Source organism: Notolabrus celidotus, chromosome 5 (assembly GCF_009762535.1).
Source record: "Notolabrus celidotus isolate fNotCel1 chromosome 5, fNotCel1.pri, whole genome shotgun sequence".
In the NCBI taxonomy this organism is placed as follows: Eukaryota; Metazoa; Chordata; class Actinopteri; order Labriformes; family Labridae; genus Notolabrus; species Notolabrus celidotus.
Genome location: NC_048276.1, coordinates 38,475,707 through 38,502,431, shown reverse-complemented (window position 1 = coordinate 38,502,431; position 26,725 = coordinate 38,475,707). Strand labels below are relative to the sequence as shown.

Sequence of the window (26,725 nt, the reverse complement as noted above, 5' to 3'; positions counted from 1 at the left end):
ACTAAGAAGTGGATATGTGCCACATTGAATTTAAATACATATGAAGTTACTAGCAGCCTGTGGCACAGCCTATTTAGTTAATTTTAACACGAGTTCCACCTCTGATAAAGCAAATAGCTAAACATGGTTTGGGATTTAGGGGTGGCTTCAGGGCTGGTTGAAGGGTGAGAGTCCCCTCTGGTCATCCCTCTGCACACGCCCCTGGTAGACATGTCAAATCAAATCAAATCAGATCAAATCAAATCAAATCAAATCAAGCTTTATTGTCATTTTGTTCATACCAGTGTAAAAACAAAACCAAATAGTGTTTCCAGGAGATCATTGGTAAAATATAGTAATAAAAAATATGGCAGTAAAAATACAGTATAAAAATATAGATTAAAATATATGTGAGAACACAGCATTCATTAACACACACTCATCCATCAGAAAGTTAAAGTGCTGTAGACAATATGATAAATATAATAGATATGCAGCAGTGTATTTATGTTCATTTAAAGTTCAATAGTCTGATAGCCTGAGGTATGAAGCTGTTTGATGGTGTTTGATGTTTACACATAATAACAGGTTGTGCTAACAGAGATATCACATGATAAGAACGACTATCTTGGTCAAATGTTATATATGAATAACTGTGGAGGACTTTATATTGAGTTTCAGTTGAATGAGGGGAGATGAGGTCGAATCACTTTAGAAACACATTAAAATAACTATTTTGCAGCGTCTCAGTCATTTCAGGTGTGGCCGTTGTAAAGTCCAAATGACATGTTTCTATAATGATATCGATAATTATTATGATATGATCCTCTCACGTCTCTTCAGAAGGGACCTGAAATGTAAACACAGTGGAGTTAATGCGCTCGCGGACAGGAGCCTTCTAACGTGATGACGTGCTCCCTGCTGTCACGTCACAGCACGTATGACCGAGGACTGCTCGGGCCCAGTCCTCCAGTCTTCCAGTCCTCCAGACCTGGCTGCTGCTAACCTGACAGTCTGGACCAAATGTTCTGCACCCCTTCGTGTTTTTGGGGAGTTTCGATCACTGAAGGCGGAATTGACCTACTTCCGCTTCCCCTCTGAAGGCGGGGTGTGATCCTGGACCCTCTCCACCCCTGTGCCCCTCCTCTGTTGTTGTTGTTTGTACTAACAGGGGCTCACGGTGGATCCAGGTACCGTCCTCTGAACCTGAGCCGACGGTCGGCCCGCCGCGCGTATGCAGCAGAATGGATCGAGCGGGTCCAGCGGGTCTACCGGTTCTGACGGCTGCAGCAGGGACCGGCAGACCCTGTCCTTCAGCGGGTCCACCGGTTCAGAGGGCTGCAGCAGGGACCGGCAGACCCTGTCCTTCAGCCCATTGCCCGCCGCCACGACCCGGGTGAGGAGGTTCATCCAGGAGAGGAGGACTCTGCCCCTACCTAGAGTGATGGTGGTCTTCTCCGGGGACTCCGACAAACCGGGCGATGCCATGTCCAGTTCGGACTCTGCGGAGGACGAGTACAGAAAGCCGGCCTCCCCAGCCCAGAACTTTACCCTGAGCCCCCCGATCCGGTCCTCTCTGAACGCCCAAGACCAGGAGGTAGGCCGCCTGACAGGGCTGGTACACGTGGGAAAAACCCCTTTAATATGGCACATACAGGCTAGACCAGAACACACTGAGACAGAGTCTGCTTTAACCATACATTACATTAACTATATTAAACTATAGGAGAACAGCTGGACTAACATCATCACAGTCAGTGTCAATAACTGACTGTCATCTCACTTCAATAAAACCAAAACATCTTCAACCATGGTGCCCATTATTTCATATTTACCACTATTACTCCATATGTCTGCTGTATTACTATTTTTACAGGGCTCAGAGGTGGTTGAGCTGATAATTGGCTGGCCTGGGTGTCACATGACCTGGGTTAATGCACATGGGATATTTTGTCCTGCTGATGGATGTACACAACATGGCCACAGCACAATAATCCTCTTATTACTGTGACTGTGAAGTCATGGCTGCTTCAAAACTCAACACACACCAGCTCTCATAGAACTATCTGAATAATCACAGAGAGTTTGGGTCATCTCATGGCGTGAAGTCCATTAAACGTCTGCTTCTAATCTTTTTACATGGATAGAGAATTCATCAATCAGCTCTTTGAGAGAGTTTATCCATTCACAATCAGGATCAGAATCAGAAATACTTTATTTATCCCAGGGGAAAATCAGTCATTAAAGTTGCTCCTATACACAATAAGTAAGAATATCAAATAATATTAATAGAAGAAGTAATTGATAAGATATAAATACAATACAATGTAAACAATAATAAGAAGAATACGTACAGAAGATAAAATAAGCTCTGTAGAAAATAAATACATGGTTGAAGTCCCCGGAGATCAGGAAGAGGGCACTCCGGTGGTCTGTCTGGAGATCAGGAAGAGGGTACTCTGGTGGTCTGTCTGGAGATCAGGAAGAGGGCACTCTGGTGGTCTGTCTGGAGATCAGGAAGAGGGTACTCTGGTGGTCTGTCTGGAGATCAGGAAGAGGGCACTCTGGTGGTCTGTCTGGAGATCAGGAAGAGGGTACTCTGGTGGTCTGTCTGGAGATCAGGAAGAGGGCACTCTGGTGGTCTGTCTGGAGATCAGGAAGAGGGCACTCTGGTGGTCTGTCTGGAGATCAGGAAGAGGGCACTCTGGTGGTCTGTCTGGAGATCAGGAAGAGGGCACTCTGGTGGTCTGTCTGGAGATCAGGAAGAGGGCACTCTGGTGGTCTGTCTGGAGTCTGGCTATGGCAGCGTTGAGAACGTTGGGAGGTCAAAATATGAATAGAAGAAGGAATAAAATAAGATATTTATACGGATAAAATAAAATAATACCAAGGTATATATAGAAGTGCAGAATAGTTAGGGTAAAATAGATTAAACTATGAACTACATCCCAAACAAATAACAGAGTTGCTGCACAATGCATCATTAAAACCCTTCTAAATATTAGAGTATGATAAATATCATCATTTATAAATATAGATAGAACACTCCCTTAAATAGCAGCATGGTACTGCATGCAGGATTAGGGTTGCAAGCTAACTCATGATACCATACAATAACTACATTGCTCATGATAACAGTCATGATACAGTGTTACTGCAGTATATATATGTATACTTTAAGTTATATTGTTGGGCTTTGACACCTTTATGTATAGAGGAGAGAACAGTGGTGTAGGAAACTGGGAGAGAGAGGGGGGAATGACATGCGGGAAAGATCTGAACCCGGGCCGCCTGCTATATGGATGCGCAACTTAGAATAGAATATAAGATATGATATCTTTATTGTCATTGTCACAAGTACAAGGAAATTAAGTGCAATCTTATTCCAGTGCAAATAGATAATACAAAAAACATTTGTGCTCAGAAAACACAGAAACCCACAAGACAGATAAACCCACACATACATCTACATTTGACAGTCATTGCACAGTCCCCTTAGGCAAGATATCACAGTGCTGAATGAATGTATGTTTCAGCAGCGTTCAGTGCATTGATGCCTGTGGGGTAGAAACTGTTCCTCAGTCTACTTGTCCTGGTTTTCATGCACCTGTACCTCCTGCCTGATGGCAGCAGTACAAACACATTGTGACCGGGGTGTGATGGGTCCTTCACTGCTGGGCCTTCTTCACCACTTCAGTAGTGTTTGTGCCCCAGGTCCTCCGTGATGTGGATTCCCAGGAAGAGGAAGTCCGATACCCTATCCATGCAGACCCCGCCTATGAATAAGGGCTGGAAGTCATTTTTCTTTCTCCTGAAGTCCACAATGAGCTCCTTCGTCTTGGTAGTATTTAGACGCAGATTGGCTAAGTCCGCGCTTGTTCCCAGAATTATTTATTTATTGCAAAACAATTTTATAAACATAATTCACAATATCTGATCAACTGAAGAATACAAAATGCCCCTGAAGCTGCGTTTCCATCGAGCTCCATTCAGTTTGCAGTGGTACACAGTTATTTACGCTTATACTATCAGAAGTTGTGAAAGGTTCAAAATGAGAACTTTTCTGGCCCTCTTCGGTTGAGGGACCAGGCGTACCTTTCTGCCCCTGAAGGTTTGGGCTGTATACACTTCTATCTGTTGATTCAGAGAGAGGAGAGATCGTACAGAGGCTGTAATCTGGACGTGGATGTGTTTTCATCCCTGCTGTCAACTAACATGACGGGCATCTTCACCAAGATCCTGGCCATGCTGAGTGACATGGACCTTAAGTTGTAAGAAAGTGAGCAGGATGAGGAGGAGGAGGATTATCTGTGCGGACTCAGCCGCTCTGAGCAGGTGTCCAAAAGCTAAGCGTCACAGTCGCAGCGGTTGCTGGTTCGACTCCCGGCCTCCACCGTTTGCTGCATGACTTCACCCGCTTTCTTCTCCACACGTTTCCTGTCTCTCTTTTCTTGTCCTATTAGATAAAGGCGAAAATGCCCCCCCCCCCCAAAGAGATTTGAGAAGCAGAAACATATCCTGTGACCTGAAGTTATTTAATGATTAACATAGCTTACCTGCAGCCGACATATTTCAGGACAACTTTTGCATTCAGATATATTTTCTTTCTTTAGATGTAGGGGAGAACGGGGTTGGTTGTCACCAAGCGGCAACCTCCGGTCTAAAAATATGAGTCAATGCGGAAGTGTTAAAAGCTGCAGTTCATCGAGGATCCGCTTGAGGCTGGCTCCAGAAGTACCAGAAGTCACATACACATGAATGGGAAAAAGCCGATCTTTACGGAAGAAATAAACATGTTTACAGTCTGGTACAAAAGACCAGTGTAGTCTGAATAGCTCATTTCTTGATGTCCTCTCACTGTGAGGGAGGTGATTTTTTTCTAACGCGGCAATTTCAAAGATATTGAGATTACTAGTCTTCCAATGAGAGGCACAGCTGCCTGCAGGAACACTGCAGCTGTTGGCTAGGAGGCTCAAAGCCCGCCTCTTTACTTCACACTGGCTCCACAGCAGCAATATGGCTGCTGCCGACGATTGGCCTCAAAACAGCTCTTCAGAAACAGATGGGTGAAGTCACGGATATTACGTCCATATTTTATACAGTCTATGGTTGTCACACGGGTTGGTTGGCACACTCGTTATATCTCGCCACCAGAGGGCACTGTCTCTCAAATTGGGGTATGGGCATTTCCAGAATTAGGATCAGAGCTCAGCTCCATAGTCTTCTCTGGAGTAAGACAGCTGAACTTGAGGTGAGAGGACTTTTTGTGTTTTTCATTTCAAATTGTAAATATTCAGCTCCTCAGTATTTTTCTTCTAGGCTTTTAAACAATGAGTTTGTAACAAAACAAGTGTTACCCTTACAAAGTGTGAGGGGAAAGCTATAGTTTATATTTTTATTAGCTAGCAAAGTATTTGTTAAATGGTTGTTAGCCTTGATGCTAGCAAAAAATTCCAGTTGGGGTTGGTCGTCACATTCTCTTTGGGGTTGGTTGTCACATGTAACAACCAACCCCTATGTTGGCAAAATCATGCATGGTGAAATGAGTTGGAGTGTGCAGACCCTACATTTGCCATCACTGTAACTCAGACAGTGACTGTGTGTAGCCTAGTTGAGTAGGTCATTATTGTTAGGCCTATTTGTTTTGTTCTTGATGTTGTTATATAGGCTGGCCTAAAGATGTGTTTCCTGTTCATGTTCCTTCCTCATTTTATGTTAAAATACATTAAGTTATGTAGGCCTATCACTTGTCAGTGCAATTCAACTTTCAAATTTAGTTCTGTCTCCTTGCCTTTTTTAAAATATTTTTCCCATTGAAATACCATTGTGACAACCAACCCCATAGTGTGTGACAACCAACCCCATAGTGTGTGACAACCAACCCCATAGTGTGTGACAACCAACCCCATAGTGTGTGACAACCATCCCATAGTGTGTGACAACCAACCCCATAGTGTGTGACAACCAACCCCATAGTGTGTGACAACCAACCCCATAGTGTGTGACAACCAACGCCATAGTGTGTGACAACCATCCCATAGTGTGTGACAACCAACCCCATAGTGTGTGACAACCGACCCCGTAGTGTGTGACAACCAACCTCATAGTGTGTGACAACCAACCCCATAGTGTGTGACAACCAACCCCATAGTGTGTGACAACCGACCCCGTAGTGTGTGACAACCAACCACATAGTGTGTGACAACTATCCCATAGTGTGTGACAACCGACCCCATAGTGTGTGACAACCGACCCCATAGTGTGTGACAACCAACCCCATAGTGTGTGACAACCAACCCCATAGTGTGTGAAAACCAACCCCATAGTGTGTGACAACCAACCCCATAGTGTGTGACAACCGACCCCGTAGTGTGTGACAACCAACCACATAGTGTGTGACAACTATCCCATAGTGTGTGACAACCGACCCCATAGTGTGTGACAACCGACCCCGTAGTGTGTGACAACCAACCCCATAGTGTGTGACAACCGACCCCATAGTGTGTGACAACCGACCCCATAGTGTGTGACAACCGACCCCATAGTGTGTGACAACCGACCCCATAGTGTGTGACAACCAACCCCATAGTGTGTGACAACCAACCCCATAGTGTGTGACAACCGACCCCGTAGTGTGTGACAACCAACCACATAGTGTGTGACAACTATCCCATAGTGTGTGACAACCGACCCCATAGTGTGTGACAACCGACCCCATAGTGTGTGACAACCAACCCCATAGTGTGTGACAACCAACCCCATAGTGTGTGAAAACCAACCCCATAGTGTGTGACAACCATCCCATAGTGTGTGACAACCAACCCCATAGTGTGTGACAACCGACCCCGTAGTGTGTGACAACCAACCACATAGTGTGTGACAACCAACCACATAGTGTGTGACAACCATCCCCATAGTGTGTAACAACCGACCCCGTAATGTGTGACAACCAACCACATAGTGTGTGACAACCAACCCCATAGTGTGTGACAACCGACCCCGTAGTGTGTGACAACCAACCACATAGTGTGTGACAACCAACCCCATAGTGTGTGACAACCAACCCCATAGTGTGTGACAACCGACCCCATAGTATGTGACAACCGACCCCATAGTGTGTGACAACCGACCCCATAGTGTGTGACAACCATCCCATAGTGTGTGACAACCAACCCCATAGTGTGTGACAACCAACCCCATAGTGTGTGACAACCAACCCCATAGTGTGTGACAACCATCCCATAGTGTGTGACAACCAACCCCATAGTGTGTGACAACCATCCCATAGTGTGTGACAACCAACCCCATAGTGTGTGACAACCAACCCCATAGTGTGTGACAACCAACCCCATAGTGTGTGACAACCCACCCCATAGTGTGACAACCGACCCCGTAGTGTGTGACAACCGACCCCGTAGTGTGTGACAACCGACCCCATAGTGTGTGACAACCAACCCCATAGTGTGTGACAAACAACCCCATAGTGTGTGACAACCAACCCCATAGTGTGACAACCGACCCCGTAGTGTGTGACAACCATCCCCATAGTGTGTGACAACCGACCCCATAGTGTGTGACAACCATCCCCATAGTATGTGACAACCGACCCCATAGTGTGACAACCAACCCCATAGTGTGACAACCAACCCCATAGTGTGTGACAACCAACCCCATAGTGTGTGACAACCGACCCCATAGTGTGTGACAACCATCCCCATAGTGTGTGACAACCGACCCCATAGTGTGTGACAACCGACCCCATAGTGTGTGACAACCGACCCCATAGTGTGTGACAACCATCCCCATAGTGTGTGACAACCGACCCCATAGTGTGTGACAACCGACCCCATAGTGTGTGACAACCAACCCCATAGTGTGTGACAACCGACCCCATAGTGTGTGACAACCGACCCCATAGTGTGTGACAACCGACCCCATAGTATGTGACAACCGACCCCATAGTGTGACAACCAACCCCATAGTGTGTGACAACCAACCCCGTAGTGTGTGACAACCCACCCCATAGTGTGTGACAACCGACCCCATAGTGTGTGACAACCGACCCCGTAGTGTGTGACAACCAACCCCATAGTGTGTGACAACTGACCCCATAGTGTGTGACAACCATCCCCATAGTGTGTGACAACTGACCCCATAGTGTGTGACAACCATCCCATAGTGTGTGACAACTATTCCCGTGATGGGGTTGGTTGTCACAATGTGTCAGAGTGTCTTTGATAGTTAATTGCCTCTTTGTGAGGCAATTATGAGTTGGAAAATGAAAGGGATACACATTTCAAGCCAACACCTTAAGCTTTAATTTAATGTAGGAATGACTATTGAAAGATGTTTTGATGATTGCTCATCATCAAAACAGTAAAAAGTGTGACAACCAACCATAGACTGTAAATTAAAATGGACAGCGTTGCTCCGCCTCTTCCCGTTGTACGGTTCTGAAGCAAAAAAATCCCTCTCCTGGGCGCAGCCATTGTGCATCCAGAGTCTGTGAAGCCACTGTAATAAGCTCTGTTAAATTTGAAGTTTCCCTCTACGGCGGCTGTGAATCAAAGGAAACCCAGAAGTAAAACCCGTTTTTTAAACTCTAATAACTTTTAATAACTCTAAGAAACTTTTCAGGAAAAAGAGGCCTTGAACCCAAAACAGTCAAATAATAACTACATATCACCACAGCATGCGGATGTGAGAAACATTCATACCACGTGTATTTATTTTTTAAAGTTTGACTGCTCCCCCATTCAAATGAACAGAGGAGACGGATTTTTTGGCCTATACTGCAGCCAGCCACCAGGGGGCAGACGCTCTGCTGAAAGTCACTTCCAGCCGAGCGAGATGCTCCCCTGCAACCAACCCCGTTCTCCCCTAGATATATCAGATACAAAGCCAGTACAGACCTCAGTGCATCATTCTTCTGTATATGTTGGCTAAGATAAGCACATGGCTTGTGAATAAAATAGGCGAGCCTTCTCTAGATTTTCAGCGCGACACACATGTGGGTCTCACTACTTACAATGAACGGTCTCATATGTTAACATGCACACCAAAATGTAAACCAAGCCTTAAAATGTAAAGGGCAGGATTAATGTGATTAGCTTCACTGCAGGGAGTGATGTGGTGAATCAAATGAAAGGGGAAATCTGTCATTATTTTTGAATTAGATTAATAAATGAATGAATACTGAATTAAAGAATCAATCAATCAATCAATCAATCAATCAGTCTTTATTTATAAAGCACCAAATCTCAACAAATGTTCTCAGACTCTTTTAGACCGTACTCTATGTTCTTTTATTAACAAAGACCCAATATCAAGACAGGATTAGATTCAGTCCCATCTTACAGACAGGACTCAGTCTGATCTCATCTTAATCCACCATGAGCAGAGCACTTTGCAGCATTTAGCAAGTTACAGTGGCAAGGAGAAACTTCCTTTAAAAGGCAGAAACCTCCAGCAGGACCAGACTCATGTTAGACACACATCTGCTGAGACTGTGTTGGGTCACAGCAGCATCAGTGATATGTTAATTGTCCCCTTTGAGTCAGGATGAGGACATATTCCTGTATTGATTTATTGTCCCACCACTTCATTACAGAGCCTCAGTCTGAACTTTATTAACACAGTTTGTCAACAAACCAACCGGTCAGACAGAACCAGCTGATCCTCAGTGACACCATTAAATCAGGGTCAATCTGATCTTTGTAAACACACAAGATTACAAGACAAACTGCTTTTATATAGATTCTATATCCTTGTTTACATGTTTATGTTGTTCACATGATGTTAACATGTTTATGTTGTTCACGTGATGTTTACATGTTTATGTTGTTCACGTGATGTTAACATGTTTATGTTGTTCACGTGATGTTTACATGTTAATGTTCACGTGATGTTTATATGTTAATGTTGTTCACGTGATGTTTACATGTTAATGTTGTTCACGTGATGTTTACATGTTTATGTTGTTTGTGTGATGTTAAAATGTTTATGTTGTTCACGTGATGTTTACATGTTTATCTTGTTCACATAAGGTTAACATGTTTATGTTGTTCACGTGATGTTTACTTGTTAATGTTGTTCACGTGATGTTTACATGTTTATGTTGTTCGCGTGATGTTTACATGTTTATGTTGTTCACATAAGGTTAATATGTTTATGTTGTTCACGTGATGTTTACATGTTTATGTTGTTCACGTGATGTTTACATGTTTATGTTGTTCACGTGATGTTCATATGTTTATGTTGTTCACGTGATGTTTACATGTTTATGTTGTTCACGTGATGTTCATATGTTTATGTTGTTCACGTTATGTTTACATGTTTATGTTGTTCACGTGATGTTTACTTGTTTATGTTGTTCACGTGATGTTTACTTGTTAATGTTGTTCACGTGATGTTTACATGTTTATGTTGTTCGCGTGATGTTTACATGTTCATGTTGTTCACGTGATGTTAACATGTTTATGTTGTTCACGTGATGTTTACTTGTTTATCTTGTTCACGTGATGTTTACATGTTTATGTTGTTTGCGTGATGTTTACATGTTTATGTTGTTCACCTAAGGTTAACATGTTTATGTTGTTCACGTGATGTTTACATGTTTATGTTGTTCACGTGATGTTTATGTTTATGTTGTTCACGTGATGTTTACATGTTTATGTTGTTCACATAAGGTTAACATGTTTATGTTGTTTACGTGATATTAACATGTTTATGTTGTTTGCGTGATGTTTACATGTTTATGTTGTTCACATAAGGTTAACATGTTTATGTTGTTTACGTGATATTAACATGTTTATGTTGTTCGCGTGATGTTTACATGTTTATGTTGTTCACATAAGGTTAACATGTTTATGTTGTTCACGTGATGTTTACATGTTCATGTTGTTCACGTGATGTTAATATGTTAATGTTGTTCGCGTGATGTTTACATGTTCATGTTGTTCACGTGATGTTTACATGTTTATGTTGTTCACTTGATGTTTACATGTTTATGTTGTTCACGTGATGTTTACATGTTTATGTTGTTCACTTAAGGTTAACATGTTTACGTTGTTCACGTGATGTTTACATGTTGATATTGTTCACGTGATGTTTACATGTTAATGTTGTCTAGTGACGTTTACATGTTAATGTTGTTCACGTGATGTTTACATGTTTATGTTGTTCATGTGATGTTTACATGTTTACGTGTTGTTCACGTGATGTTTACATGTTAATGTTGTTCATTTGATGTTTACATGTTTATGTTGTTCACTTGTTGTTCTCATGATGTTTATATGTTTATGTTGTTTGCGTGATGTTTACATGTGTTTATGTTACTCATGTGATGTTTACATGTTTATGTTGTTCACGTGATGTTTACATGTTAATGTTGTTCCCGTGATGTTTACATGTTTATGTTGTTCACATAAGGTTAACATGTTTATGTTGTTCACGTGTTGTTTACATGTTTATGTTGTTCATGTGATGTTTATATGTTTATGTTGTTCATGTGATGTTTACATGTTTATGTTGTTCACGTGATGTTTACATGTTTATGTTGTTCACGTGATGTTTACATGTTAATGTTGTTCCCGTGATGTTTACATGTTTATGTTGTTCACATAAGGTTAACATGTTTATGTTGTTCACATGATGTTTACATGTTGATGTTGTTCACGTGATGATTACATGTTAATGTTGTTCATGTGATGTTTACATGTTTATGTTGTTCATGTGATGTTTACATGTTTACGTGTTTTTCTCGTGATGTTTACATGTTTTTGTTGTTCATTTGATGTTTACATGTTTATGTTGGTCATTTGTTTTTTACATGTTTATGTTATTCACGTGATGTTTACATGTTTATGTTGTTCGCATGTTGTTCACGTGATGTTTATATGTTTATGTTGTTTGCGTGATGTTTATATGTGTTTATGTTACTCACGTGATGTTTACATGTTTATGTTGTTAACGTGATGTTTACATGTTTATGTTGTTCACGTGATGTTTACATGTTTATGTTGTTCATGTAATGTTTACATGTTTATGTTGTTCACGTGTTTTTCTCGTGATGTTTACATGTTTATGTTGTTCGTGTGATGTTTACATGTGTTTATGTTATTCACGTGATGTTTACATGTTTATGTTGTTCTCGTGTTGTTCTTGTGATGTTTACATGTTTATGTTGTTTACGTTATGTTTACATGTTTATGTTGTTCATGTAAGGTTTACATGTTTATGTTGTTCACGTGTTTTTCTTGTGATGTTTACATGTTTATGTTACTCACGTGATGTTTACATGTTTATGTTCACTTGTTGTTCTTGTGATGTTTACATGTTTATGGTGTTTACGTGATGTTTACATGTTTATGTTGTTCACGTGATGTTTACATGTTTATGTTGTTCACGTGATGTTTACATGTTTATGTTGTTCACGTGTTTTTCTCGTGATGTTTACATGTTTATGTTACTCACGTGATGTTTACATGTTTATGTTGTTCACTTGTTGTTCTTGTGATGTTTACATGTTTATGGTGTTTACGTGATGTTTACATGTTTATGTTGTTCACGTGATGTTTACATGTTTATGTTGTTCACGTGATGTTTACATGTTTATGTTGTTCACGTGTTTTTCTCGTGATGTTTACATGTTTATGTTGTTCGTGTGATGTTTACATGTTTATGTTGTTCGTGTGATGTTTACATGTGTTTATGTTATTCACGTGATGTTTACATGTTTATGTTGTTCACGTGAACATCACCTCAGTGGGCAGAATCTATATCCTTGCTTCTGCCGGCTGAGGTGAATTTCATGTTGGATGAGCGCAATCAGCTCCTCCAGATCAGTGTGCTGCTTTCTTCTGAACAGCCCCAACATACAGCCATGTCTTTTCAAAGCTGGGATGCTTCTAATATATTGATGATTCTGGACTAAAAGCAGTAGTAACTCCTTATTGCTGAGTCCAAGTAGGAAGCACAGTTTGATAAGGCTGTCAAGTGGGTCCATGATGCAGTGATGGATAGAGCTTGTTAACAATCTACAAATTGGAAGTTTCCTTGTAAATGTATGACTTTATCAATTTGAACATTTTGAGTTTCATTTCTCACAGATATACATCTTTAAAAACTCGACACTTTTCAGTTTTTCAGCAAATTTCAAGTTTTCTTTCTCGAAAATTCACATTTTTTTATTTGTCTTCCTCAAAACAGTATTAGAAACAACTTTACACATGATTCTTTTATTCTCACAAACACACATATTAACAATCAACATGGAAAATCTGAATTATATTTTTATTTAGCTCATTGTTGTTTTATTGAACTGGTATTTGTTGTAAAGTAGGCCCTTTCCACACCTTAATAATAACTGTATAATAAGCATTGACATTAACACTGTATCCTGCATTCAAATTAACTTCACATTAACTTTAAATACCATCAGTGGAGTTATCACTAGAATAATGTCTTCCTTCATGTATTCCCCTTCTCCACACTTTATTTTTGCTCTGTAATGATAAGTACCGCCTCAGAGCAGCTGTGATCTTGTATGTAAACTTTGAGTCTTGTGATTTCTCTGTTAAAGTTTCATTCTGGTTGTAAAGTTTCCAGAGGTCATCTCTCTGAACGTCGGGGGCACATACTTCACCACTCGCCTGTCCACACTGCGGCGGTTCGAGGACACCATGTTGGCAGCCATGTTCAGCGGGCGCCATTACATCCCACGAGACGCTGACGGACGCTACTTCATCGATCGGGACGGTTCTTATTTTGGGTGAGTACCTCTGAGTGCTGGCAGAGCTTTCTAAAACCAGGGAGCAGATCACAGTGGGTTTTATTAGACCAAAGCTGCATTTGGACCAAGAGTTCTGGGGTCTTTTAGTCCCCAGAATACCATTCATCACAGATGACACCATAGAAGCAGACGGACAGGCAGGTATCATTATGAGCAACACAACAGTTAGCCTGTTAGCATGAAGAGACTCAGCTGGTCTGTTTTAGATGGTGCTATATTTCATCACAGATGGATTCACTGAATCATCACGTGAGAGGAGATAAGTGCGAGCAGCAAAGACGTTTCAACACGGCTTTAAAATCCTTTTGAACTCAAAAGGCCGTGGCAGAGATCGGCCGGTGTTTTGGTTTAAACAGCGACCCTGTTAACTGGAGACTTTCAGCCAGATGCATCCCTCATAAACGTCTTTAGACGATCATTAAATATCTGATGAGGATATTTTGAAATCTTAATAAAAACTAAACTAGTTTGCATTCCCAGGAACTCCCTCTGTGTTTCAACAGCTGTGTAAACTCCACAAACACTGACACGTTCAGCTGAAGGTCTCCAGTTTACAGGGTCACTTTTTAAAACCGTAACACCGGGAGAGACGCATTCACGGTGGGCTGAGAGAAGACTACTGTTACAAGCTGCTAAATCAAGAGAATCACAGCTTCTTCTTTTGAAAAGTACACACACATACAAAAAAGATAGAACAAATAAAAACTAATGAAAGAAAGAGAAATCAAGAGAATCACAGATGTGTGTGATGTTATTGTGGATGGAGGGCGGAATAAAAACACTGCTGTTAATCTACCAATCAGACACGTTCAGCATTGCAGGCCCTGCCCCCCGAAAGTCCTAGGACCTTTGAAAAGTACTACCCCCCTAGCAGGGGCTTTTTAGGGGGGGGGTTATCTACCCCTGACCTAAATGTAGACCCTGGCTCCTCCAGTTAAAACACTAGTTCAGGAGCAGAGTCCCTAGTTCTGAGGTAAAGTTCCTGCGGTTGAAAAACACCTCATTTGTCTGTTGGGTCTGTTCAGATGAGCATGGCCCACTCAGAGGAGGGTTGTGTGCATGTGTAGGGATTGTTTAACTGGCACACTCACGCTTCAGTCTGCTGATGGCAGCTCATCACGTTCTGACAGAAGGTTTTTATGAGTCTGCAGAAGCGGTACTGTCTGCATTCTGCTGTTGGACTTATTTCCATATTTACTTCTGTGAAGTAGTTTATACTTTTTGTTTATCTGCTGACGTATATGCCTGTCAGGAGAAACTTATAATGGGAAATAAAATGCTGATGTATGTTGCTAAGCTACTGCTCAGGTCTGTGTATGGTGAGTTAATTGGCTGTAGTTTCACGGTGATGTTGTTCTGTAGGATGGAGGAGGGAAAGCAGCAGAAACAGGCTGAAAAGGTTCAGTTCATTAAAAATAATGACCTGTTAGTGTGATCCCTGTGGCCGTCTCAGCTTGTGATATCATGAATATAATCAGGGTTTGTTGAGCATTCAGTCACAATACAAGTGAGATATGAGTAGAACTTTCCCTCCATGCTAAGCCGTGAGTCTAACCGAGCAGTTAAAGGCACAACGAATCACAATACATCTCCATGCAGCTCAATAACTGGGCTCGCTGCTAACATTATTCAATAAAAGCCTTAAAATGCCTTATTCAACAAAGATTAAGTTATCTTATGAGGACAGTTTTACTAATGCTTTTACATACAATCATACACTTAAGTCAAACAGGAGTGAACTCAACCTTCAGTCATCCTCTGTGTGTGTTTGTAGGTCAGAGCTCTGGCTCTGTATTCATACAGCCTCGTGTCAGTGAATTGAAAGCTCTTGTATTCCCTCTCTTTGTCTCGATCAGTGGCTTTGAGGAAGAGAGGACCAAAACCGTGCAATTTATGTTTATATCAGTAAATAGGAAAGCTGTCTGCCTCTTTACTTCCTCCCTCTATCCGAAAACTTTCTTATGCACACTGGTGTTTTCTGAAAAAGATTGTAATGATGATCGTCCCTCTTAGTGCAGCAAAATGCAATCTGGTTTTTAATTGTTTCCTAATTAAACAGTGAAGCCTGCACCCTGCCTTCCCTCTCTCTCTCTCACACACACACACACACACACACACACACACACACACACACACACACACACACACACACACACACACACACACACAGTCAGAGCTTGCCGGGGTGGGGCTTACACAGAAGACAGACAGGCGTCTTTCTGATGCTCATTAGTTTGAAGCAGGACAAGAGCTTCAGGAAACAGTTAAAGCGATAGTCACAACGTGTTATCTTACATGTTGACGACAAACTTTTCATCGATCTCAAGAGTAAGTGATCCGATCTGTGAGGCCTGAATGGATCACAGTCCAGCTGTATTCTGTCGCACCACATTTAATATTCTGTATTGTTTCACATATTTACTTTACATCTCAGGCTATGCATGTCTCTGATTTGTGAGTTGTATCTTTTGTTTATGCTTGCTCGTAGCTAGTTTTGAGAATGAATGTTGGACGCAGGTTAAGAGAATGAATTAGTGGTCAACATGTGATTGAAATATAACTATTAACATGCAGATATGTTAGAAAAGTCCAACAGAACCTAATCAATCAATCAATCAATCAATCAATCAATCAACCAATCAATCAATCAATCAATCAGTCAATCAATCAATCAATCAGTCAATCAATCAATCTTTATTTGTAGAGCACCAAATCACAACAAGCGTTATCTCAAGACTCTTTTACAAACAGAGCAGGTCTAGACCACTCTATATCAAATTATGAACAGACCCAACACCAAGACAGGATAAGACTCAGTCTGACCCCACCTTAATCCACCATGAGCATTGCACCTCACAGTATTTACAGCAGAGAGGACAAACTTCCTTTAACAGGCAGAAACCTCGAGCAGAACCAGACTCATGTTAGACAGACATCTGCCTCGACCGAGTTGGGTCTGGAAAGAGGGATAGAGGAGAATAAGAGAGAGAGGGAGCGGTGATAGTGATGAGATGAGTAGTAGTAGCTGTTGTCTCTGGAGTCCAGCACGTCTGTATCAGCTGGAGTCTGGAACGTCCACAGCAGGAGGACGTCTACGGCAGCTCAGAGGAACCTACGAGACAAGGGAGCTCAGGGACTCCAGAAAGGTCTATGGTTAGTAACTTTAATGGGACAGGGAGAGTTAAAGTAAGAGATGAGGGGGTTGGGGGGAAGGGGGTGAGACAGGATCCCAGTGTGTCAGTGCGCCAGTTCCCCTGGCAGTCTAAGCCTATAGCAGCATAACTAAGACCTGGTCATAGCCTGATCCAGCTCTAACTATAAGCTTTATCAAAAAGGAAAGTTTGAAGCCTACTCTTAAAAGTAGAGAGGGTGTCTGCCTCCCGGACCCTGACTGGTAGATGATTCCAAAGGAGAGGGGCCTGATAACTGAAGGTCCTACCTCCCATACTACTTTTAGAGACTTTATCATCAGTACGAAGAAGAACATGTTCTCATGCTGCTTTTGAACTCTCCTCAGGCTTTGTACATTTTATGTAAGGAAAGATGAGCCAACATTTACCTGAGGCCCCTCATGAGTTCTTTTCATGTACATGGTGTTGTTGAGTGATGGCACAGTGCTACATGGTACCTCCTCATCAAGGTTTGTTTTCACCACCAATCTTTTGAGCAAGTCAGGAGTTACTTGGGCAGGAAACATTTCAGTGGAGGAGCATCATATCAGAAGACTCTGAGAGACGGTGTACCTGGTCAGAGGACCACCAGAGTTAGAGCCTGATCCTCCAGTGACTGAAGCTTCTAAACAAAATCTCTCCAGATATTTCAGTCCTGTCTAAAATGGACCAACTTCTCCGTCTCCTGTGTGGATTTAAAGCAACAGCATGCAGAGTCAGAATGTAGGGCTTATGTAAGAAGTGGGTTGAGGTTAGGGAGGTCAGTTCTCTGTGTATGCCCCTGTGTGTGTCTGTGCATTATTTATAAAGGAGGATCTGACAGAGTGAGAGATGGAAAATTCACAAAATATACCTATGTATATAAATATCTAAATCAGAACGGCCCTCTGCAGGTACAAAACACTTTCATTTGGGACTTAAATACTGGTGCTTTGTGCCAGCGTCATGTTTCTGGAGCTGTTGTCTTGGCGGAGGATAAATCTTCTTCTTGTGGTGCACTCTGCAGCAGCTCTCCTCCAGGACTGCTCGGTATTTTTCTGCATTCATTTCATTTTCTTTGTTTACAAGCCTGCCAGGTTCTGCTGCAGAGTAGAGTAAAATCAACTTAATTGGCCACATTCGTGAGAGAAGTCTGAGTCGAGCTTCAGTAGCTCTGAAGATACTTCCACTTACTGCTGAGAAGAGATGTAAGGAAAGAGTCAGATATAGATCTGTATATACAGATAAATAAAGATAGGTGAACAGTGACATGTAGGGAGAGTATACAGGTGCAGAGGGCTTAATTAAAGACTTACTGGAGGAAAAATATTATTTTCATGCAAAATCTTTAACATAAACTGAAAATTTGGGTGTGTTGTAAGAGGTTTGGTAACATGGATTTACATGAAAAATGTAGATATGCGTCCATTGACTGTTATTTTCACAACCACAATTATAGAAAAGTTTGATGCTGAGCAAAATGTGAACTGAAAGAAAATGCGATTATTTGCAATCATGTAAACCCTTTATTCTAGTGAAAATAGTGCAAAGATATGAAATCCAGTGTTGGAACTGAAATGTGTATTGTTGAAAAATGTCTGCTCATTTTAAATGTGCTGCAACATGTTTGAAAGGTCGGGAAGGGGGCATGTCTACCTCTGTGTTACATCACCTCCTCTTTCAACAACACTCTGTCTGGGTTTTGAAGTGCTGTTCCATTCTTGCCTGAAGGAGAGTTTCAGCTGCTCAACAGTTCAAGGTCTCCTTTGTTATGTTTGTTTGTTTCCCTCTTTACCTCGGTCTGTCTTTCATGGGATCAGGCCTAGAGTAATTGCTGGCATGCCTGGATCATGTTTATTTATGGTTTCATATTTGCATGATACCATACCTGCCAACATTGGACTGTGATAAATAGGGAGATTTTCTGGAGTAGCATAAAATCATCCTATACCCAGCAACCCCGTCCATATATAACCCTGAACTGCAGATTAATACTTTTAATAAACGGATAAGTCAAATACTTTAAAGGTGACATATCACGCTTTTTTCATCAATATATATTGGTCTAAGAGGTCCCCAAAACATGTCTTTAAAGTTTATGTTCAAAAAAACACTTTGAAATCAGATTTTGGTCTGCCTGAAAAACCCTCTTCTTCAGTCCTCCTCAGAACACTCTGTTTTCTCTCTGACCACGCCCCCTCAGGAAGTGGATGTGCCTCGGCTGTCCAGCACGTTGATCTAATGTTTACATGTTGGCTGAATATACACGGCTGCTCAGAGATCACGTTACTTCAACCCTCTGAATCTGATCCAGAATCTGATCCTGATGGAGAGGCGCCTGAAGCAGGACCTTTCTGAAGGATTGGTCACAGATTTAGTGTTTCTTGTTGTTTTATTTATCAGTATGTCGACGTGTGTCTTGGTACACAGCTACAGCTACAGCTATGAACATGTAGCTATGTGGCTATGCTAATTAGCGCTAGCACTTATCCATGACAAATAAAAATCATCCACTAGATCTTCAAATCTGCAGACGTGGGGAGTAAAACCGACCTTTGTGTTTATTAAGACAGCCTACAACTAGCATGCCTCCCTCCTAAGCTCCTTGTTAGCACACATTTGTGCAGGTAATGAAAAACGGGGGAGGGATTCAGTATTATTTTATACAGTCTATGGGCTGAACAAGCTCCGAGCTCTGACTCTGTGACAGACCGGATATTGTTGTTACGTAACAAAAACACTGAAGTCTGAAACGGCTGGTTTCACACACATTTACAGAAAGGTGGAGAAATCAGAACAGGGGCAGAATGGATTGTTTTCATTCTCGGGGGGTTTGTAGGGAAACATATTTCAGGGAGAGAACCATTAAAAAGTCCATTTTGCATGATATGTCACCTTTAAATGTTTCTTAATTTCAAGGATTGCAGTAAAATATAGCAAAACATACAACATTTAAAAAAACCCTGTCTTACAAATATGACAAAATTCATCAACATGTTTCAGAGTGAGAGTAGAGTGAGCCACTGCAGTGAGGAGTAACACACACATATTCCAGGTAGAGGGATTTGTGTTGACACCATGTTTTGATGTTAACACCATTATAATATTATTTCAATGAAGGAGTCTCTGTAACATGAATCTACATCTCTATGTGCTTTTTAAAGTCATTGATCTGGGTCCTTTAAATCCTGTTCATTACCTACAGCTAAATGTGATCTGACCTACAGTAACCTCTGCATCCTCAGCCTCTGCTGCTTTCTGCTCTTTATTTAAAGAAGGAAGAGATTTCCTCTGCATCTCCACCTGAGGTTATCAGGTAGAGTTTAGTGATGTCATAACTTCACCTGTGATATTGTGATAGTGACACTGTCAGCACTCTGTCATCAGATTTACACAGCTCTAAACTCTCCTGATGAACTTTAGAGAGGATGCTGAGTTATTGCACGCCACAACTTAAGTTAGCAACAATAACAGGGCTGACCCACTTTAATGAGGGATGATCAAATATTTAAACAGAGCAGAAGTTTGTTGAACTCAGAACAACTTGTCTACTGAACACTTCAGCTACCGGTGTCACAGATCTACCTGTCGTGTGTTTACCTGCTGTCAGAAACCATCTCATGCAGAGTCTTTTGGATCAAACCATCTACAGGGAGAGGGGGGGGGGGCTTTTGAGGTTTGAATATAAGGCTCAAGTAGAGGACTTCTTGAAAAACAGTTAGAGATTAGAGGATCCTATTCAAAAATATAGTATAACAATTACTTTAAGGTTTAAAAAAAGTGAAGGTATTAAATTATCTTATGGGGCATGTGCCCCATAAGACTGAACGAGCATGCAACCCCCCCATAGAAGTTGAGGAACACTCATTTAATTGACATCAACGTAGAATAGAGAGATTATCAGGACAAATAACAACTCCGGAGTACAGCAGAAGAATAAGTTAAAAAGCGGTAGACTCCCACCTAAATGGGGAGTGTTGGCAGGGCTGTGATACAGTTAGAATTTCTAACATAGAGTGGTGAACCTCTTATACCAAGTCATGTCACTCACCTGGTGCAGGTTATTATAAGTGGTTTGAAGATGTTCCTTCAGGTGTGTAGTTTTAAGCATTACACACTTTTTCAGTTTAGTTGTTCCTGTTCCAACTGTTTGAACCGTGTTGCTGACATCAAATATGAAATCAACAAATGTTTTCATAAAACAATATTTCTCTTTCAGTTTCATCATTTAATATGTTTATGAGTTTAAATCATTTGCAAATCATCAAGTTCTGTTTTTATCAACAGTTTCTCAGCATCCTAACACTTTTTTAACTGGGGTTGTATTTTCATTTCTGTGTAGACTTAGTTTTGTGGATCTGTTCTTGACTGTGTTTCTGTCCAAAGGGACATCCTGAACTTCCTCCGTGAAGGCGAGCTTCCTCACAGGGACCGAGTGCGTGCAGTGCACAGGGAGGCTCAGTATTACTCCATCGGCCCGCTGCTGGACAGCCTGGAGGACATTCAGCCACTCACAGGGGAGAAAGTCCGGCAAGCTTTCCTCGATCTGCTGCCCTACTACAGAGGTAAACTAACTCCCAGTCTGCACGAGGCATGGATGGAAACATGAATCAGACCCTGAACACAATCAGAAATCTATATCTGCAGGACCGTCGTAGCTTCATGTGTTCACATGCATATAGATGCAATAGGCTTTCCACCAGTCTGTGGGCTTTGTATCAGATGATGTGGTAATGTCCTCTAAAAAGTTGGCTTCTGTGAATCGCTCCACCCAAAGAAGAGCTGGTGCAGTCCTCTGCTGAGTACAACACCTTTAGTCAGTTTGTTCGTATTGAAACATGCTTTAAACTTAAAACAGCACCCTGCACCAATCCAATACAGCAGATATACTTCAATGTGATAGCAGAGTGTACAGTCAGCATGTTTAGGGCCTCCCTTCAACACAGTAAATAAACGAGCATTAACTAGTCTAATGAACCTAAAGTCTAATTATTTAGTCAAAGGTAATAAAACAAGATAATCCTTTATTAGTCACACAAAAGGGACAATTTCATTAGTACAGTAAAGACACAAATATATTCAATGAAAATATGTCTGATCATGCACACTTTTCTTATTTGATTCCTCTGAGTTGCCAGAATAATCAACAGAACACTCGGTTACTAAAATACTGAATGACTGCATCTCTAAATCACAGTCTGGATGAGTGGGACACTGTGTCTGAGGGATTAACCAATTAACATAGTTAGTGAAGCCAACATTCATGGAGAGTCAGAGCTGGAGAAGATATTTGGATCCCTGTTCTGTTTCCTCCAGTGACGAAAAGCTGAAACAGTCCAAAACTGTGGTTCTCTGCTTCATGTCCAATCTGAATCAACTTTCAGCAATTTCAGCCAAAGGGGAAGAAAGATCATCTCAAGGTCCGAATGGAGTTTCTGAGCAGCAGATTGATTAAAGTTCACAACATCACACAAGGAGGAACATTACCCCTTAACTACGTGCGTTTTGACCGGTGGACCCAGGGTCTAAATTTAGTTCAGGGGTAGTTAATCTCCCCCCTAAAAAGCCCCTGCTAGGGGGGTAGTACTTTTCTAAGGTCCCGGGACTTTAGGGGGGTAGATTAACCACAGTGTTTTTATTCCGCCCTCCGTCCACAATAAGATCACACACATCTGTGATTCTCTTGATTTCTCTTTCTTTCATTAGTTTTGATTTGTTCTATCTTTTTTGTATGTGTGTGTACTTTTCAAAAGAAGAAGCTGTGATTCTCTTGATTTAGCAGCTTGTAACAGTAGTCTTCTCTCAGCCCACCGGGAATGCGTCTCTCCCGGTGTTCCGGTTTTAAAAGTGACCCTGTAAACTGGAGACCTTCAGCTGAACGTGTCAGTGTTTGTGGAGTTTACACAGCTGTTGAAACACAGAGGGAGTTCCTGGGAATGCTAACTAGTTTAGTTTTTATTAAGATTTCAAAATATCCTCATCAGATATTTAATGATGGTCTAAAGACGTTTATGAGGGATGCATCCAGCTGAAAGTCTCCAGTTAACAGGGTCGCTGTTTAAACCAAAACACCGGTTGATCTCTGCGATCACGGCTTTTTGAGTTCAAAAGGATTTTAAAGGCGTGTTGAAACGTCTTTGCTACTCATGCTTATGGTCTGGTGGTGTAGTGCATTTACTTACTTTTTCTCCATACGTCACTGGCCTGATTTGCACAATCTACCCGGGACTCTAGCCCGCGGTCGAAACGCAGACAACAATGGGGGCACAGGAACCTTTTAGTTCAGGGTAAAGTGGTCGAAATGCACCTGGAGCTGCAGGCTGTAAACAGTTTCAGTTTTCCTGTAAAAGCAGAAGAGATGGATATTTTATGAGGTCTGTCTTTAGAGGCTATGATTTAGTAAAGTTAAGGATTGATTAATGTGCAGGAGAACACACCCGGCTGAGCTGCTAAAACATCAGTAAACCAGTGTAGTATTCAGAGATTGCATTAACAAATGTAACTGTTTACCTTTCAGAGAATCTGGAGCGGATTATGGAGATTGCCAAGCTGAGGGCGATGCAGAAAAAGGCCCGCTTCGCCAAGTTGAAGATCTGCGTCTACAAGGAGGAGATGCCGATAACGCCATATGAGCGTCCTCTCTTTAACTCTTTGCGCTTTGAACGCTCCGACAGTGAGGCCAAACTCTTCGAGCATCACTGCGAGGTGGACGTTTCTTTCGGACCTTGGGAGGCAGTGGCGGACGTTTATGACCTGCTGCACTGCATCGTCAGTGACCTGGCGGAGCGTGGCATCACAGCAGAGCAGCAGTGTATTGGTGTCTGTGACAAACACCTGATCAACCATTACTACTGTAAGAGGCCTATCTATGAGTTCAAGATCACGTGGTGGTGAACTGGAGGGTCACGTCTGATTGGACCAAAAAGAAAGAGGGCGGTGATCCATTTTTACTAAAACGTGACCGATATTGGTTTTTGTATTCAGGTTGCTGAGATTTTATATTGATATGCCCTTTACATTATACCCTGAAGTATCCTTGTTTTTTTAATTTATTTATTTTTCTTGTCAAATTGAAAAACAGGAAAAAAAAAATGAAGATCAACACTTTGAATCCAGGTCACAGAAAAACACTGAGATCCTGTTTGCTGACCTCCACTGGTGCATGTAATGTTACATACAGGCCTAAGAGGTCCAGCCAGGAGGAGAGACATGCCGCTGTGTAGCGAGCAGGATGTTTCTATTTAGAGCTCCATAAATAAGTTTACAGATCTACCATGTAGGACACATTTAGGGCTCATTACAGCCACTTTTACCAGTTCAGAGGCTGAAACTTTCCTCTCTCCTTGTATCTTTTACAATGTTTTGAGACTCAGTACTGCTCTGGTTTTAACATCGCTCATAGCCCACAAACAATCACTGTAGTTACCTGCTACACTAAGAAAACTGAAGTATCTTTATCTTTTAGAAACACGACAAACATGACTGAAGCACACTGCTGAAGAACGCCCACAGGTCTGACCCATAGACTGTATATACAATGGATGTCATCTCGCTCGGCTTGAATTGAGGCCGCCACAAAAACTGCTCCCCCTAGTGGCTGGCTGCAGTATAGGTCAAAAACGCTGTCACCCCCGTTCTTTTGAATGGTGCTGCAGTCTTTATGACAGCTGCCATAAAGGGAAACTCTGTAGGACCTCGGGACAGTACGCTGTAGGACGGAGCTTGTTACCGTGGAAACACACAAATTCCCTACTGCGCTGACTCTGGCTGCAGAAAATGTACAAGATGGCAGCGTTCTGGAACGGGATATTATGGCTTCAAAACTGTTCAAGGGAAAAGGTGGAGCGATGCTGTCCATTATATATACAGTCTATGGTCTGACCACAGAGACTGGCTTCAGTCATAATCAGGTTATCTGCACAGGCTTCTTGAAGTTGGATTTTGTGATGTTAGCCAAACAGCAGCCACTGCAGGCAGAAACAACTTAAAAAGGATGAATGCTAAACAACGATGTAGCTTAAAGGAAGCAGAGATCTGTCATTAACTTACTGTTACACTACAACTGCAGCCGGTTTGGTCATGTTGTGTCTTTGTGCTTTTGATAATCTTTGTTTTTATTGTTAGCCACTCATGATCTGATTACCCAGGATGCATTTCAGACCAGCAAAAACAGAGTCCAAGGACTGTCTGTTGAACCAGACCATGTATGCTGACCGTACCAAATCTTACGTTTAGCTTCAGCATTCAACTTCCCGTGTTCGAGGAAAGAAGCGTCTCCTCTTCTGAAGGTTAGAGTTATGTAACATGGGCATGCTAATGCCTCGACCCAAAGTGTCTTTCTTTGTGTCTTTAAATCTATTTTTCTATCTGAACTTTCAGAGTGTAGCTACAGTGACTGTTTTGGACTGTGAGTGAACCTGAACCTGCAGCGGTACTGGGGCTGAAAATAGAGATGATGGAAGTTCAGTCGATGAAGAGAGAGACAGTGTTAGATTTCAGATCTGAAGGTGCAGAACGTCTGAGATGATGGCTTCATTTCCCATATAAGCTTTTAAATATCTTACTACTTCTGTTGTTATTAATATATTAACTTTTCACAGCTTATGTATCAGTCAGGCTTTCCCCAAACGTGACGAGTTCATGACAGCTCTGCTGGTTTTTAGAGTTCCATGTTCAGAGACACGACCCTGTAGTTCATGTTCATAATGTCAGTACGTTCATGGGAGTGAAATGTGTATTTTTAGGACTAAGTTTTGTTTCAGGGTGCAGAGTTACTGTGAGCCTGTTCCTTTTGGATACACAGAGTATATTTTAATTATGCAACCTCTCGAGGAGTGTTTTTAAAGGCGTGAGAAGGTCTGGTGGTAAAAGGGAAGTTCAGTTAATGTCACTGCTGCAGGGTTTGAAGGTAGCTGAAGTTTTTGAACTCTTATGCATATTTGCAGATGTTGTAACAGATGAAATCTAGTTGTTTACACACTCATCCTTTGTTTGCAGTCGTGATTAGTAATCGTATAACATTTATTGAATTCACTTTCACAGAGAGAGTCTGAAGTTGAATCAAACGACTTCAAACCCTTCTGAGTTAATGCCAACCTCCATTCCACGTTGAATGAAGTTCACTGAAGCTGTGATAACGAGTGTCAAAGCTACGTTCAATGTTTTGTCCTACTGTACTTGATAATGACGTCTGAGCACCTTGTGATTGTAATCAATATATATATTTATATTTTGTTGTACCTCAAGTGAAAGTTGAAGATTTTAAACTCCATCGATCTGTTTCACAGCGCTGGATTCTTTTTTGAATCTTTCCTGAGAAAGACAACATGCTTACTTTGTTGGTTCTATTTTCACAGATTTGCAGCAGAGTTGAAACATTGATCTTTCTGAGCACTACTTTAATCTTTATTTACATTAATGTATGCAATGTTTTTTTTATTGTTATTTATACGTTTGTTTCCGAGCTTCTAGGAAGCTTTAGATCTGTGTTTAGTTTCAGTTTGTTCATAGAGAAAATGAAATGTGTCATTTCTATTATTTATGGTCAGATTAAAATAATTGTTTAAAGCTTTCAGTCAAAGTGTTCCTCTCATTATGAATCACAGGTTTGTTTACAGGTCTCAGGATGTCATTTGGCTGATAACCTTCAGTCATGTCTCCTGAGGTGGCTTTGGAAGTTTGAGGTGACCAGCCGCTCAGATAACAAGAAAGACATAGACTGTTGTTAGACTGTGCAACCGGCGTCGCTGGATTCCCGGTTTCAGAAAGTGGAAGTAAACAACGACCAAGCTGATAGATGAACTGC

The 26,725-nt window shown here is 41.6% G+C and overlaps 1 protein-coding gene across 1 annotated transcript; it reads left to right on the top strand.

Annotated features, from left to right (window-relative positions):
* Window positions 1-863: 863 nt before the first annotated feature.
* kctd7 (potassium channel tetramerization domain containing 7) lies at window positions 864-26,493 on the top strand. The gene is made up of 4 exons (XM_034684594.1): window positions 864-1,576; window positions 13,581-13,750; window positions 21,307-21,485; window positions 23,438-26,493. Exons 1-4 carry the CDS (start codon window positions 1,214-1,216, stop codon window positions 23,812-23,814), a joined length of 1,089 nt encoding a protein of 362 aa, XP_034540485.1. The 5' UTR covers window positions 864-1,213; the 3' UTR covers window positions 23,815-26,493.
* The last annotated feature ends 232 nt before the right edge of the window (window positions 26,494-26,725 follow it).